Here is a 16,033-nt window from a genome sequence, read left to right on the forward strand (position 1 = left end):
ACCAATTTTCCTGTTAATAATTACATAAACTCTAATGCAAAAAAAAATATCCATCCAAAAAAAAAAACAAAAAAAAAAAAACAGATAAAATCATAACAAAAATCAGTGAAGCTTAGATAAGTAGGTCCCGCAAACGAGCCTCATTCTGATATTCGGAAAATTTAGGTTAACAACCAGTGAAGTTCCTGAAAAGTAACCCTTTTGAATGAAGATGGATATAAACAATAATTTTTAAATTAATTTCTTAATTTTACTCAAAAACAAAACATAAACATATATAACCAAAATATTTTAGAAAATAATTTTTTGATTTTAAATAAAAATTGATTGTAAAGAATTTAAAAAAAAATAATTATTGAAAAATATTGCAAAGTGTTTATATAGCTGGTTCTCTGGGATAAAAGGGGCGCCTGAACCCCCCCCCCCTTCCAAAACGAAAAAAGCTTTAGTGCTTTTACTATTTTAAAGCGCCTTTTTTTTTTTCCTTTTTTTTTTTAAGTTTGAAACACAAGTATTGGCTAGTTAACTTAGAACAACAAGTGTGCATGGCGGAAATTCTTCAGAATTTAAATCTATTGTAATGCTTTTATGGTGGTCGAAAAACGTTTTTCAGTCGCCATATTACTTCCTATTTACTTGCCTCCTCACGAGGGCAGAGTTAGACACAAGGTCGATTTGTAATGCAGAGAAGCATTTATTACTACAGAAACAAAATGGTGAAATATAAAAGCAAGTTAAATTTTTTTTTTAATTCAAAGAATTAAAGAAAGAAAAAAATTCAAGGAAATTTCGAAACTCATTAAGATAAATAAAGATTACCTTTAAAGTAATAAAATTCTTGTACATCATATTAAATATGTCATGAAAAGTTCTATGACGTTTTTATCAGAAATTTTTGAGAGCATTAATCTCACTTCAAACAAACAGTTCAACTTAAAAATATAAGAGAATTGTAATGAAAGAATTGTAAATCTAAGGTATTTTTTAATGATGCGATTCCGCCCCACCCCCCAAATACAGGATTCTACGATTAACGATTCTGATTAATCGTCCCAGCACTAATGAAAATGACACCTAAGACAAGAACAGCAGTCTGAAGAATTCAAATAATAGAATAACCAATCCTCATATCAGAAATTCAGAAACATAAAAAGATTTTTTTTTTAATCTAAATTTTATCAAAAAAACCTCTAAAATAATAAAGTTATCCCAAGTTGAAATTGAAAAGAACATGACTATATTTACTCATTTTCATCCACTTTCAACTGGTTTATGCTACCTACTTGTACTGTTATTTGCTTATTACCTTATTCTGATATACATCAACACATTCTGGCAGAAATTTATCTTTTTCCTTTAAGTGAAAAGATAAATTTCACAAATTTTCACATTACTTGTATATGGAATCTAGTAGAATTCCCATGAAGAAGAAGAACTTACGTGATAAATTTGATTAGACAGAATGACGCCTGTCTTAAAATCCCAAGCCATGATATTACGGTCGGCAGAATCTCTGCTTACAATATCACAACAACTGAAGATTTTGTCACCATCACGGGAGAACAACAAGTCTTGAATCTATGAAAATAAATAAAAAATGCACAAGGTGTAAATTTCAAGCGAAAATGAGATTTTTGTCAAGAATGGTGGTTCCTCAAAGAAATGTCCTGTGAGAGGGATTTGTTCATTTGAAGTAGCTGATTGGGACTTGCTACAAATCGAGTAATTATCTGGTGAGTTGCCTTACTGAATGAGTGTTCATGGTTGAAGCTACAGGGTGGAACGATAAATTTGTCGCCTTAAAGAAAACAATACTACAGCTTCATTTTAAAACTTTTATTGAAAAAAATCAACTTAGGTAACTTAATTATGTAGTAGAGCTGACATCTATTCAATATAGCCACCTTCAACCTCAATCACCGTCTCGATACGGGTCTGGGACTGAGAGCACGCCTTTTCCACAAGTGCCAGGGGGAGTTTGACGAATACTCAGCGGATGGCAGCAATCAGACTGGCTTTGGTGTTGTGGGAAGTCATGTTGGTAATGTTCTTAACATATGACCAAACGAAGTAGTCCAGCGGATTCAGCTCGGGGGAGAAAGTGGGGGCCAGTAAGAGATGGATACAAAGTCATAGCATTTCTTCTGAAGCCAAGACTGGGTCTCTTTGGATCTGTGGGCCAGTGCTGAATCCTACTGCCACACCTAGGGTGTGACAGCGGCCACCTGATTGCACCAGCTGATCATCACACTCTTCAGCACATCCAGGTACACTTTGGTGTTAACTTTTAAGCTGACTTGAAAATGTGAGGTGGCATGATGTGACCCTCACTTGAAACCCTAACCGTGGATGAAAAACTTCATGAGCTGTGCCCTCAAGCGCTGAACCGTCCAGATTTGCATTTTGAGAGTGCTGGTAGTGGTTCTGTTGTTATAACTTGGATAAGTAGAGAGCAGCATATCTTCGATCTCGACTGTTAAACATTGTTTCACTTTCAGACATGATAGAAAGCTCCTATCACTATCACTGTCTTTTGTGTAGAAATTTGTTTCCTTTTATGTCATATATGATCTGTCCAAGTTTTTTGGTTACAATTTCTTCTTCCCAATAATTCTTCCAGACCTAAATTTCCTGAAAAAAACTTAATCTGGTTTATAGAATTTAATCATTTGTTTTTCTTCTTTTGATTATTTCTTTGCCAGAATAGACAACAGCCTATCAAACATAGAGCCTATTTTTCTTGCAAACATTAATTATGCAGGTGATAAACATGATGTCATATTCAGATTTGGTGTGGTTTTGTCACCTGCCAAAAATTTCTGAATATCTCTTTCATTTGTGTTTACATCTTGATTCTTCTTCAGAGCTTGTTAAAATATGTCCAAAACTTTTTCTGCCTGTCCGTTTGATTTTGGATGGTATACATGCATTGTCATGTGCTCAATGGACAATGATTTACAGAATTATTTAAATTCTCTTTTTATGAAATGGGTTCCATTGTCATTGACTAGAGTTTTTAGGAGTCCAAAACAACTAAAAATTTTGTTAAGTGCATTTATTGTATTTGTTGCAATCAGATATTTGCACTTAATAATTTCTGGCCACTTAGTAAAACTGTCCACAATAATTAAGTAATATGATCCATTTATGGGCCCTGCATAGTTCATATGCGATCAAGTTGATGAGACATCTGGCTTTGGCCATGGTCGAATCTTTACCAGTAGATCTCTTGCTGCTAGTTGGTATCCTCTGCACTATTTTATCAAATTTTCTGTGTCTATATTTCTAAAACTTCTCATTAAAGATTTCATTTGTGAAGTTCCTAAAAATCCCATGTAACATTCTTTAAGAATTTTCTTTTGCAGAGTAGCTGGCATTACTACTCTATTTAGTAATATATAGTAATAACTGTTCGCATATTGAAAAGGATGACACACTATTTCCTTTTTTAGTTTTCTTGTTCAACAAAGAATTGCCTTTTCATTTTCTGATAAAATTATATATTTCTTCACTGCTTTTTTCACATATTTTAGTATAACCGGAAGTTCTTTAATGGTATTGCATAACAGACCTGGCAATTTACTTTCATCTTTTGGTGCTGCTATTACTGTTTCAATATATATTTCATGTTCTTCAATATGGTGAATAATATTCAGATATATAATATTCAATATTGATAAATCATTGGTATGGCCCATCTTCTTTGAAGATACATATTCTATTCTAAAATTATAATTCAACAGAATTATACCCCAACACTATAGTTGATTTGCTGTGTGAGTTGGTATACCTTTTCTTGAACCAAATATTGTTATTAGTTGTTTGTGGTCTGTTTGCAGAATAAATTTTGTTCTATATAGAAACCTGTGAAATGTTTTTATAAAATAAATTATTGCTAAACTCTTCCAATTTGACTGTAATTTCATTCCATGGACAGTAACATTCTCGAAGCATGTACTTCATAGATCTGTCTTAAAATTTGTGAAGCAGTACCGCACACAGTCTCTCCCTATTAGCATTTGCTGCTACCATGATTTTCCTTTTTGGATTGAAATGTGTTAACAATAGTTCTACTAACAGCTTTTTATTTTTTTTAAAAGCATGTTCATATTCTTCTGAATATATCAATTTTGTACCCTTTTTTTACCAAATTATTTAATGGAGCTCCCATATCATATACATTTAGGATGTATATGCTATAATAACTTACTAATTCCAAGAAAGCCTGGAGTTTAGCAAAGTTACCAGGTGCGGGAAAGTTCTTTATAGCATTTTCTGGGTCTGGTTTTCTTCCTTTACTGTCAATAATTTGCCCTAAATATTTTATCTTTTTTAGAAAGCACTCACATTTTTCAGCACTCAGTTTGAACCCATATTCTTCAATTCTCTGAAATAACTGCTCTAATATGGGCTTTGTGTATCATCTCATTTTCGCTTTTAATCAAAATATCATCTAAATATGCGATTGCATATTCCATAGCAGCCTACGTTGTGTCCATTATTTGCTGGAATATGCTTGGAGATAACTTCAATCCAAAAGGGAGATGATTCAATTTTAAAATTTTATGCGTGTTTATTGTCAGGTATTTTAAACATTCTTCACTAACTTTAACCTGAAGGTAAACTTCAGACAAATCCAACTTTGAAACACACTACATCTATTTAATTTAGTGAATATATCTTCTAGAGATGGGAGACGATATGCATCTTTAAAACAGTTATTAATTCTGTCAAAAATCAGCACATACTTCCCCTTATTCCTTTTCTTGAAATAACATGTGCCCCTACCATTTCTACAATGCCATTTTGACTTTTTAGGAAACACAAAAGTTCAGACATTTTTGTGTTAATTTTTCTCAAATATTTGTATTACGTTGTAAATAAATTTCTTAATTAATAATTTGCATATTTTATCGAACTTATTTTATGAACTATGAATTTAGCATATTTCTTTACTTGTTACATTCATTTGGGCGTTATGTAATATTTTTATCAATATATATTTGTAATATATATATGGAGAGAGAGACTAAAGAAGCTTTGAATAAAAAAATGCAAAAATAAAAATAAAGAATGCAGTTTAAATTCCTGGGGAAAAAAAAAAATATTAACTTTAACCTATCGCAGACTAAGCACCTACATATATATATATATATATATATATATATATATATATATATATATATATATATATATATTCCATCTTCTTTAATACTGTGAATAAAAACCCTGTGTACCTAGTAAGAATGGACTACCCTTGTTGAGTTGCTTGTAAGAATTTAGCTTAGCTTTAAACTGTACGAAAATATTTTAGCTTAGCTTTAAACCGTATAGAAAATATTTTTCCCACTTTTTCACATTTTACCAGGAGAAATGAAAAAAATACAAAACATGGGTTACTTTTATATGGTGTTGTTTGAGATACTTCAGCAGATTAATATTACTCCTATTCAACTTATCAGGCAGTGTGATGATGTATGGAAGTGATATATGTCTAGTGCGGGTTGAAAGCATGCCTTTCACAGAGAGAAATGATAGGAGAATGACATGATGGAGGTGTAATGTGAACCTTGAAAACAGTTTTAGATCTGATTACTTTAGAGGAGAATTAACTCTAGACAGTATAGGGAGATATGTGCAAATCAGGAAACTTGGATTGTTTGGCCATATTAGCAGGATAGATGTGAATAGTTGTAGAACAGTTAAGGTAGTAGGTTCAATTAACTTAACCAAGAAAAACATGGGGGAGGGGGAATAAATCTGACTAGAGATAGGCTAGTTTGGAAGCCATCCAATACATGCCAGCATGTAAAATGGATGATATTGAGTGGAAACTTTGCTCTACACAATGATAGAAATATACTTTTTTTAGAAATTAAATTTCTCTAGTATTTTATTCATTATAGTTGAAATCAACTAGGAAATTTTTTATGAAAATTTATTAAAAATTCTATGTCTAGTGAAACTGAACAACCTTTTTTTATAAGATGGAATGATTTTTTAAAATTTTAATAGAAGATTGCATAACACAAATGTTGAAAAACAGGATGAAAGTTTGTAGTTAAAAAAAGTAGAATTAAACACATTTGTTAATAAAATAGTTACATTACAAATAAATATGAAAAAGCAAAACAAAAATGCTAATCATCATATAAAAAAAATTATATCATAAAAGAGGAAAAATTACTGATCTTTGGATTGTAAGCTAAATTTTATGGAAATTTCATATCTTTTAACCATTTTTGCTGCATAAACTTTTGGATTCTTAATATAAATGCTAATAGAGCCAGGAGAATTAATTGAAATTTTCTAGCAATCAATGTTGATAATATCATTGGGTCTTGTTCTCAAATATTATAAGATGTAACAAAAAAAAAAAAGAAATAAAATGATGTTATGAATATGACAGAATTTCTCATTCAAATCCTAGGCATTGCCAAGTCTTCCTGGAAGACTCTATTTATATAAAGTTAGGTATGTATATGTCTATATTGTTATGAACACTACTCCGTTGGGGATCCGATGAAGCATAGTTACATAACAATAATAAAAAAAGAAAAGTCACTGGTTTCTCTATATTACATCAGACAAAAGGGAGAGGGTACACTCTTTCAAACCCATAATAAAAATGTAAAATAAGGCAGATGAAAAACACAGTGGGAAAATGGAACACAAACAAAAATTTTAAAATTTTAAGTAATTTTATTATTGAGAAAACAATATGGGGAGGAAAAGATAGCAAAAAAAAGGATTAAAAAAAACAAATTGTGGAGATGGGAAATCATGCAAATATCTAAAAATGTCAAGCGGAAAATATATCGATAAACAAAAAGGCAAAACAAAAAGAAACATATAAATTTGTTGCACGAGAGAGAGAGGGGGGAGGGGAGAAGCTAGACTTACAGTTTATTCTGTTTTTTTTTATGTGAGATTTCAATTGTTTGTATCTTGTGGCATTTTTGTGTTCAATTTACATCTTTTCTATCATATTCCTTTTATCTGCAGCCTTTACGTTGACAAATGTTGTTATTTTAGTTTTTCGTCCTGGGCATGTTTGTTAGCCTTGCTTCATTGTGTTCACATCTACAACTCTGGGATACACTTGTCCTCATCTCTTTTCGCTTCCAATCTGCATCATCAAATTCAATCTTCTACTCGACCTTCAGTTCATATTGACAAATTTCGCTTTTCAAATTCACCATTCATCGTTTGACGAAAGCAATCTTTCTGACACCATGATCTCTTACCAAGACCAATTCAAATGCTGATATATCATTTTTTTCAAGTCATTTTTTTCTTTTTGTCATTTTGTTAATCTCTTTTCTTTTTTGTTTCTTTATTTTGTCTACTGAAAATGCATCAACAAGTTTGTTCATTTAGTTTTTCATTGTATTCCATGAGCATGAAAGCTAGGGCCTTCTTTTTTGTCACTGCTCAGAACAAGATTCATTTTCCATCCTGCTTGCTAAGAAGTGCCAAAAAAACGTTATTCCTCTTTTCTTTCTTTTCTCTTCTTCCTCTGTCTTCATATTCTACTCCACTTTCCTTTTTCTGTTTGTCTTTTCGCAGTAAAAAACAAATGCGAGAGAGGTCAGCTGAGTGTTAATTATTCGGGTTCGACCAGGGCAATCCATCTAGACATTTCAAAGTTTGGGGTGGGTGTCGTAACATGCCTCGCCCGTTTGTTTAGTCTTTTTCTTTACTCTCTCTAATCCTTCTTTCTCTTTTACAGCTACAATTAATAAAACAGAAAAAAAAACACGATATGTTTTCACTCAGCTTAAAAATAAAAATTTAAACTTCTTTTTAAAATACATAATCCAATGTTGTGATTATGTAATAATATATGTACAGGATTCACTCACTCTTAAACTAATTTATTGATCAGTATAAATTCTGAAACACAGTTGTAAGGTGGAAGGTGTTGTAATGTGGGTTACATTTAGTTTAATTCACTTTTATGGTAAATGAACAGAAAGAAGATAAAAGTTTTTCATGGAATTTCAGACACCTTCAATTTTTGTGAAGCTTAAACAATAGATATTAATAAATATTCCCCATACTTCAGGTTCTTTAATGTATTTTTCAAAGGTTTTAGGGCACAACCTCCCATTTTAGAATTCAAATATAGCAGATTTCTGTTAAATATGATCCATTATTAGACACTTATCTCTGAATTTTGATTTTTTTCTTAAGAACCCTTAACATGTCTTAAATTTTAAATATTTTCTAGAATGACTAGAATAAATAAAAAATTTTTTTATTTTGATAAAAATTGGAATAAAGACTAGATATATGGTTTAGTATGAATTAGTTAAGTTTCATAGGGGGCATAAAAGTGGTGCAAAACTGTTTAGGGAATTCATTTTACCAATCCTGGAAAGAGTATTATTTGTGTATGTTAAAAACCCCAAATCAAAATTTAAAAACCAAACATTTTTGCGATTCATATTTGATTTTCTTGCTATACGCTGAGGTGGTTCTATTTTTATCGCAATCTCATTTTGTGAACACATACTTCTTGTTTAAGTAGATATTACTGAATGATTCCATAACTTAACAGAAAGAAGGTATTTGGGGGCATGTTGGATGAATGTGCTCTGTGAGTGCCGTTTTGTTTTTGTTTTCAAATTTCAAATAGAGAAAAAAATATACAACTTACAGTTCCCAACTTGTCCTTGTAAGAATATTCAAGGATAGGATCTTGGGGAGTTCTTGTGTCCCAAGTGTAAAGAACATTTGGCTTGCTAGTTAGGAGAAGGTGAGGATTGACTGGGTGATAACGAGCGCAGGACACATAATCCGAATGATCAAAGATATGCAGCATAGTACCTGATGATGATTAAAGCAAAACACATTAAAATTATACAAAAAGCAAAAAAGTCAACTTTTTGTTTACCTGTGCTGGAGGGCTGTTTAAACTATATTTAAGCACCGGTATATCAATATAGGTGTATAGCTGAAAGAGGACAAGGAAATGAAGGCGAGAATAGGCAGAGAAGAGAAAGAAATATCAGTGCATGTTGGAAATATTAATTTATAAAATAAAGGAAATCTATCTAAAAAATGAATTTAATTTCTTTGTTTTTATATATTTCAGTTGTTCATTTTATATTGTTTCTGTTGTATATAACACATAATTGTCAATAACATAATCCCAGATGGAGTTGAAAGCAATTTCGATTTCTTTAGAATTTGTGAAAAGTTTATTGAAACTTATTTGAATGATGTTTACATTTTTCTTCATTTCATAAAACAAAAATAAAATGTAAGAAAGAATATCTCTGTGAAAAATATATTTTTTAAGTTTTAACATTTAAACAATTATTTTCATTGGTATTTTTTTAGATTCAGTTTGGTTTCGATTTCGTTTTATAGTTGTCTGTGAGAACATTTTTTAATGAACAGTTTTTTATTACTTAACATCATATTTCAAATGATATTTTTAACTATTTTTCAATACAAAAATTGTAAACATGATTATATTTGAAGTCATTTTTTCCTAAACACCTCTGAACTAACAATCTGTCTCCACATAGGCAATGCTTAGTGAATATATACTTGAATATTTTCCGGGGAGTACAGAATTTTATAACGGCTAAATACAGACCAAAAGCATAATGAATTTAAAAAATAAAAAATGAATATAAAGGTTAGCTAACCAAGTTTTGTTCCTCACTTATCAAAGCTAAATTGAGGAAAATACGATTAAAACAAACAAAAAAATGTCATGAATATGGCGGGGGTAGGGAAGAAAAAAAAAACAGAAATAAACGGAGGAAACATTACATAAGTCCTAGAAGATTTTCTTTTTGCTTGCAAAGAGAAGGTCTCAAAGACTTAATAAAAAGAGTCTCTAAAATTTTCAAATGATAGGGAGAGTGCGACTTACTAAGGATCGTAAACATGTCAGTACTGAAATTCGTGGCACATGCATGGTTATTTATAAGATGGTCGCAAATCGCAGAATCATACGTATCACTCAGAACATCCGAGGGTGAAAAATTTGCATAACGAATCTTTGAAGGCACATGCTGTTTCAAACGAAAATCTAATCTTTGCGATGTTCACCCAACATAGTGCGCACTGCAACTACATTTAAATAAATAAATAACAGAATTATTATGGTGGGGGGAAGAACATCTTTGCGAATAGACGGCGACATAGGCCTAGTTGAAAAAACAACACGCGGGTTCGATGCAAAATAACACCATTGCACAGACAAAGAAATTTACTTAGCAAATCGGTCACTAATGTTACCTAGCCAAGGTAGACGTAGGTACACAGGACATCTATTAGCTATAATTTCTTTGGGTTTATGAAAATTGGAAACTTTCTTATTGATATTAGTTTCAACAATATCCAAGGGGTAACAATTATTACAAAGGGTCTTAGTAATAAATTTGAGTTCGTCATCAAAATTAACTTCAGAACATATCATCAAGGCCCTATGTGCTAAAGTATTGATTAAATTATATTTTTGGTTTATAGGGCAAAAAGAGTCCCAACGCGTATAGAGACCCATAAAAGTTAGTTTACGATAAACAGAAGTAAGAAAACACGAGGATGTCTTGGACACAAAAACATCCAAAAACGGAAGAGTAGAATTCGTTTTCTTGTCTACTGTAAACTTAAGGGCTGGATGAACGTTATTAAGAGACACAAAAAAAGCATCCACATTAGTCTTGTTGTCAAATAAGCAGAAAGTGTTGTCAACGTAACGAAAATAAATGTCTGGTTTATGCAAACTAGACAATAGACCCTCTTCATGAAAACCCACAAAGATATTAGCCAATGCTGGTCCCAATGGGGAACCCATGGCCACACCATCCGTCTGTCTGTACATAATATTGTTGAAACTGAATTCTATCGCCATGGTGGCAAATTTCATCAATTCTACCAAAATATTTTCTGGTATTGAGGGAGTCGGAAGTTTACTCTGATATAAAGCGTCAGTACAAATATTAATAGTCTCTAACAATGGGATGCAAGTAAAAAGACTGGAAACATCGAAGGAACACATAAATTTGTCTGAATGAGTATAATTTTGTATAAAGTTAACAAAGCTAAAAGAATCTTTTATACAATATGAACTATAAAGTTCCAAAACAGGTTCAAAAATAATTGTCAACCATTTTGCTAGCTTATGTTGACAAGACCCTATCATAGATAATATGGGTCTCAACGGCACCCCCTCTTTATGGGTCTTAGGCAAACCATACAAACGAGAGCGAATAGAACCAGTAAGACAAATTAAATCAGACATGAAAGTGGGAAAAACACCACTTTTGACCCATTTGACAAATTGTTTTTGGGACTTGGTCTTGTTAGAAACAGTAGAATCATGAGTATCTACCGGACCCAATTTAACAAATTTAGAGGTGTCCCCCAAAATAGTCAACATTTTATTGACATAATCCTGGTGATCCATAATGACAATGCCAGAACCTTTATCGGGTTTTGTGATGACTAAAGATTTATTATGGCGAAGTACTTTGATTATACGATAATGTTCACTTTGTCATTTTGCTTCACAAAATGAAATGGGTGTGCTCGCATAAGAATGTGCGATGTCATTAAGTTTTGCCTTAATATCACTAATCATAGAGTCGGAAACAGGAGAAAGTCTTTTTAATTGAGCAAAAAAAATATCAAATTCAGCATATATCTCTTCACGCTTTGGGGGTATGGGAGAAATGCAGAAGTCCAAGCCATGCGAAAGAATATTAAGTTCAAGCTCAGACAACTGTGCAGAAGAGAGATTTAAGACGTTCTGAGTAACAATAGGGTTCGTCGAGCAACCATATTTTTTGAAGATCAAATGTTGCAAATTCTTTTGATTTTTTTAACGATAACCTAGAAAGGCTATGTTCATGAATTATTGTAACATATATAGAAAATCTAATTTTGTCAAAAAACGACAAACTGCCAACCGAATCTTTCCAAATTTCATGATATTTCTTGTTTAAATGTGCCAGATTATAAGAAAGCTTAGACAAAAAATTAGAGATAAAATCACTTTCAATTTTTTGTCCAGGATGTAACTTAGCTCGCTCTATTTTAAATAAAATAAAAGCAAGCACGAATTTAAGAAGGTCTGATTTGCCTGGGCAGTCCTGATTTTATTTTTAATTGTTATTATTGATTTTTATTTATAGATTAAATCAGGTGTGTACTTGGTCTTAAAAAATTTGAAAATTTTCCGGGGGGTACAGAATTTTATAACGGCTAAATACAGACCAAAAGCATAATGAATTTAAAAAATAAAAAAATGAAAATAAAGGTTAGCTAATCAGGTTTTGTTCCTCACTTATCAAAGCTAAATTGAGGAAAATACGATTAAAACAAACAAAACAAAACAAAAAAATGTCATGAATATGGCGGGGGTAGGAAAAAAAAAAATACAGAAATAAACGGGGCAAAAATGACATAAGTCCTAGAAGATTTTGCTTGCAAAGAGAAGATCTCAAAGACTTAATAAAAAGAGTCTCTAAAATTTTCAAATGATAGGGAGAGTGCGACTTACTAAGGATCGTAAACATGTTAGCACTGAAATTCGTGGCACATGCATGATTATTTATAAGATGGTCGCAAATCGCAGAATAATACATATCACTCAGAACATCCAAGGGTGAAAAATTTGCATAACGAATCTTTGAAGGCACATGCTGTTTCAAACGAAAATCAAATCTTTGCGATGTTCACCCAACATAGCGCGCACTGCAACTACATTTAAATAAATAAATAAATAACAGAATTATTATGGTGGGGGGAAGACCATCTTTGCGAATAGACGGCGACATAGGCCTAGTTGAAAAAACAACACGCGGGTTCGATGCAAAATAACACCATTGCACAGACAAAGAAATTTACTTAGCAAATCGGTCACTGATGTTACCTAGCCAAGGTAGACGTAGGTACACAGGACATCTATTAGCTATAATTTCTTTGGGTTTATGAAAATTGGAAAATTTCTTATTGATATTAGTTTCAACAATATCTAAGGGGTAACCATTATTACAAAGGGTCTTAGTGATAAATTTGAGTGCATCATCCAAGTTAACTTCAGAATAAATCATCAAGGCCCTATGTGCTAAAGTTTTGATTAAATTATATTTTTGGTTTATAGGACAAACAGAGTTCCATAAAAGTTGGTTTACGATAAACAGAAGTAAGAAAACATGAGGATGTCTTGGACACAAAAACATCCAAAAATGGAAGAGTAGAATTCGTTTCCTTGTCTACCGTAAACTTAAGGGCTCGATGAACGTTAAGGGACACAAAAAAAGCATCCGCATTCGTCTTGTCAAATAAGCAGAAGATATATATCTATTAGCATTTCAGCCCAATGTTGCCAAAAAAAAAAAAAAAAAAATGATAGTAGGAACCCATACCGCGAAGGAGGAAAAGAACGGGGAGAAAATTCCTGACGTCTTTACTGTTACAACCACCACCAAACCGAAGTGACTTATGTTTAAATTAAGGCTAGACAATCGAAAGAAGAGGATGACTTTCAAAAATATCGGCGAAAAAAGCGACCCCCCCCTCCTGTAGAAAAGTGCCCAGTTGAAGGTGAAGATATTAATGTTTTTAGCCAATTTTTCGATATTTGTCGTCTGAAAGGTCGAACTTCAAAACAATACTGATTTTGTAAAAATCTGTCACCTCTGTCGGAAGTTTTAGGCAGACATGCAAACATACATACATACATTTATATATTAGTAACTAAAAATTTTCGACTTAAACCGATTAAAAAGCTTGCCCTATCTCTGAATACCCTTTATGTAAAATTTCAAATGTTTAGACCAGAAATTGTCTGAATAATTTGGTAGAGACCACAGAGGTAAATTTTTTTTTACCTTTGACCCCTATTATGACCCCTTAACATTTATTGTTTTGGGCTCAAATCAAGTTATTAAGTTAGATCCATGTCCAAGGAACGTAGATCTAAAATTTCAAGTGTTTAGACTCAAAATTGTCGGAGAAGTTTGGTAGAGTTCCCAAAGGTAAAATCGTTAACAGCCAAATTTCTGTCTGAAAACAGATTACAAAGATTTTCCCAAATCTCAGTACCCTGTATATCAAATTTCGCGTCTGTAGACTGAAAATTGACAGAGTTATTGCGGTGGAAAATGTACACAGACACACAGACACATTCACTTTTATATTATATATATATATATATATATATATATATATATATATATATATATATATATATATTTGTAACTCATTTGATCAGTTCATCTGAGCAATTCATCAATGATGAAGACGACCCATGTGGGTTAAAAACGTTAGCATGTTTGGTGAATTTCTCCACTTTCTCGACGAAAACATTAGAAAGTTAGCCCACCATATTTAAGAAAAAAAATGTACATTTAAAAATTATGCAGACCTGTATAAATATTGTAAATAATAAAAATAAATGATTTCAAAGTTTTAATTGAAAAAATGTTATTCTGAGAATGAAAAAATATGCCTTTTATTGTTTAAAGCCAGCAAGGTATTTTAGTGTAGTCAATATGTTTCTGCTACATCATTTGCATATTTTGAGTAGCAAATCTACACACATTCTGCTAAATATCTACCTACCTGATTCGACATCAGCTATGATAGCTTTCCGATCATAGCCACAAGTCAAGATCTGCCGACCACTTATACTCCATTCAGCATCTTTGACGGCTCTTGAATGATGACGCAGGATCTGTACACAGGGTTCAAGGGTTGACCACACATTCCACACTTTGACTAAAGTGTCCATGGATGCTGAGAGCAGCAAATGGCTGAACTGGGCAGATGACCATTGAATACGATTGATTACACCAGCATGGGCGGCGATTAAACTTTCTCTTGTCTTCATTGGCTGGCATTTCTGCTTATGAGCAAGATGGGACGATACTTTGCCATGAATAAAGTAAATCTTTCTTTGGGGATCTGGAACAGGTTTTCTAGCAGAATTTCTATCAATTGGTTTAGAACTGCTATTGTCTTTGTTCGTAACATTTTGAGCAGCTTTCGCATACGGTTTGATTATCTGAAGTGGTACTGTTGCAAATTTGAGGCTAGATTGACAGTTGACTTCTTTAGTTTTGTCTGTAACAAGGGTAGGTATTGAATTAGAAGATTTGAGACAGCTGGGACTTGTTTCTTCACTTGCAGTGTTTGCCATATATTCTGTACCGACAAAGTGATCTGAAAACTGCTGGGAGTTTCCCATCTCATCCGCAGAAATGCGTTTCCAGAAATCCACAGATGGTAACGAGACATTTTGTCCCGATACGCTTACTGTAAAATCCTTGTCGATTGTTCGTTGCTTCTTGGACATGGGACAGAAATTGGAAATCAAATCTTCATCTTTTTCTTCAGCTAAGTTATTATTGGTAGGATTGAGTCCGAAATAATTTAATTGAGAGTCTTTAATTTGGGAGAATTGGCTGCTATCCTCATCACTCTCAGAGTCAGAATACTGAACTATTTTAGCCATTGAAAAAAATATCTGAAGTATAAATAAATCATTAAATTTAGTCATGCATGAAATTTGACAGAGGTATTTTAGCACAAAATAAAATTTAATAAGTAAACAAAAATAGTAAACAAAGTAAAAAAAAATGTTTTTATATACACTTTAAAAAAAATAATACATATATTAAAGAAAAACAAAGACAAAAATTCAATTAAGAAACAATGCCCTATGTTGGCCAATATAGAAAATATAAGAACAAATTTAGCTAAAATAACCAATTTTGTTTGTTTTATTTTATGGTATATCAAGCACTTTTAGGTCATTTTATGCCGAAACATTAATTGTAATGTGTAGATGTTGGTTGTTTTTGGTCTTTCTTGTGTTATATTTTGTTGTATATTTTGCTCTCTTTCAGGAATTCAATAATTTTTTCAGGATTGATTTTGTTAAATATCTCCCTTAGTTATTCTCCTGGTAATGCTTCATTCAGGACCGTTCAAAGGCCACACAGCCCGTCAGTATATAATGTACTGTGTACGGCTCCTGACATGTTATGCAAAGTTTGAAATG

The 16,033-nt window shown here is 32.1% G+C and overlaps 1 protein-coding gene across 11 annotated transcripts in view; it reads right to left on the reverse strand.

The window, feature by feature from the left end:
• LOC145242427 (WD repeat-containing protein 25-like) overlaps window positions 1-16,033 on the reverse strand; it is a 357,383-nt gene that overhangs the window by 126,249 nt on the left and 215,101 nt on the right. For all 11 annotated transcript variants that reach the window (XR_013862730.1, XM_080105483.1, XM_080105482.1 and 8 more), the window contains 3 exons: window positions 14,593-15,496; window positions 8,663-8,832; window positions 1,441-1,578 (listed from right to left, as the gene is read on the reverse strand). Coding sequence is in view for 10 of the 11 variants with exons in the window: in XM_080105483.1 (XP_079961609.1) it covers window positions 1,441-1,578; window positions 8,663-8,832; window positions 14,593-15,496 (1,212 nt within the window). In the remaining variant the exon portion in view is untranslated. The remainder of the gene's footprint in view (window positions 1-1,440; window positions 1,579-8,662; window positions 8,833-14,592; window positions 15,497-16,033) is intronic.

This window comes from Euprymna scolopes, chromosome 21, assembly GCF_053919585.1.
Source record: "Euprymna scolopes isolate OS-2025 chromosome 21, ASM5391958v1, whole genome shotgun sequence".
Taxonomy (NCBI): domain Eukaryota; kingdom Metazoa; phylum Mollusca; class Cephalopoda; order Sepiida; family Sepiolidae; genus Euprymna; species Euprymna scolopes.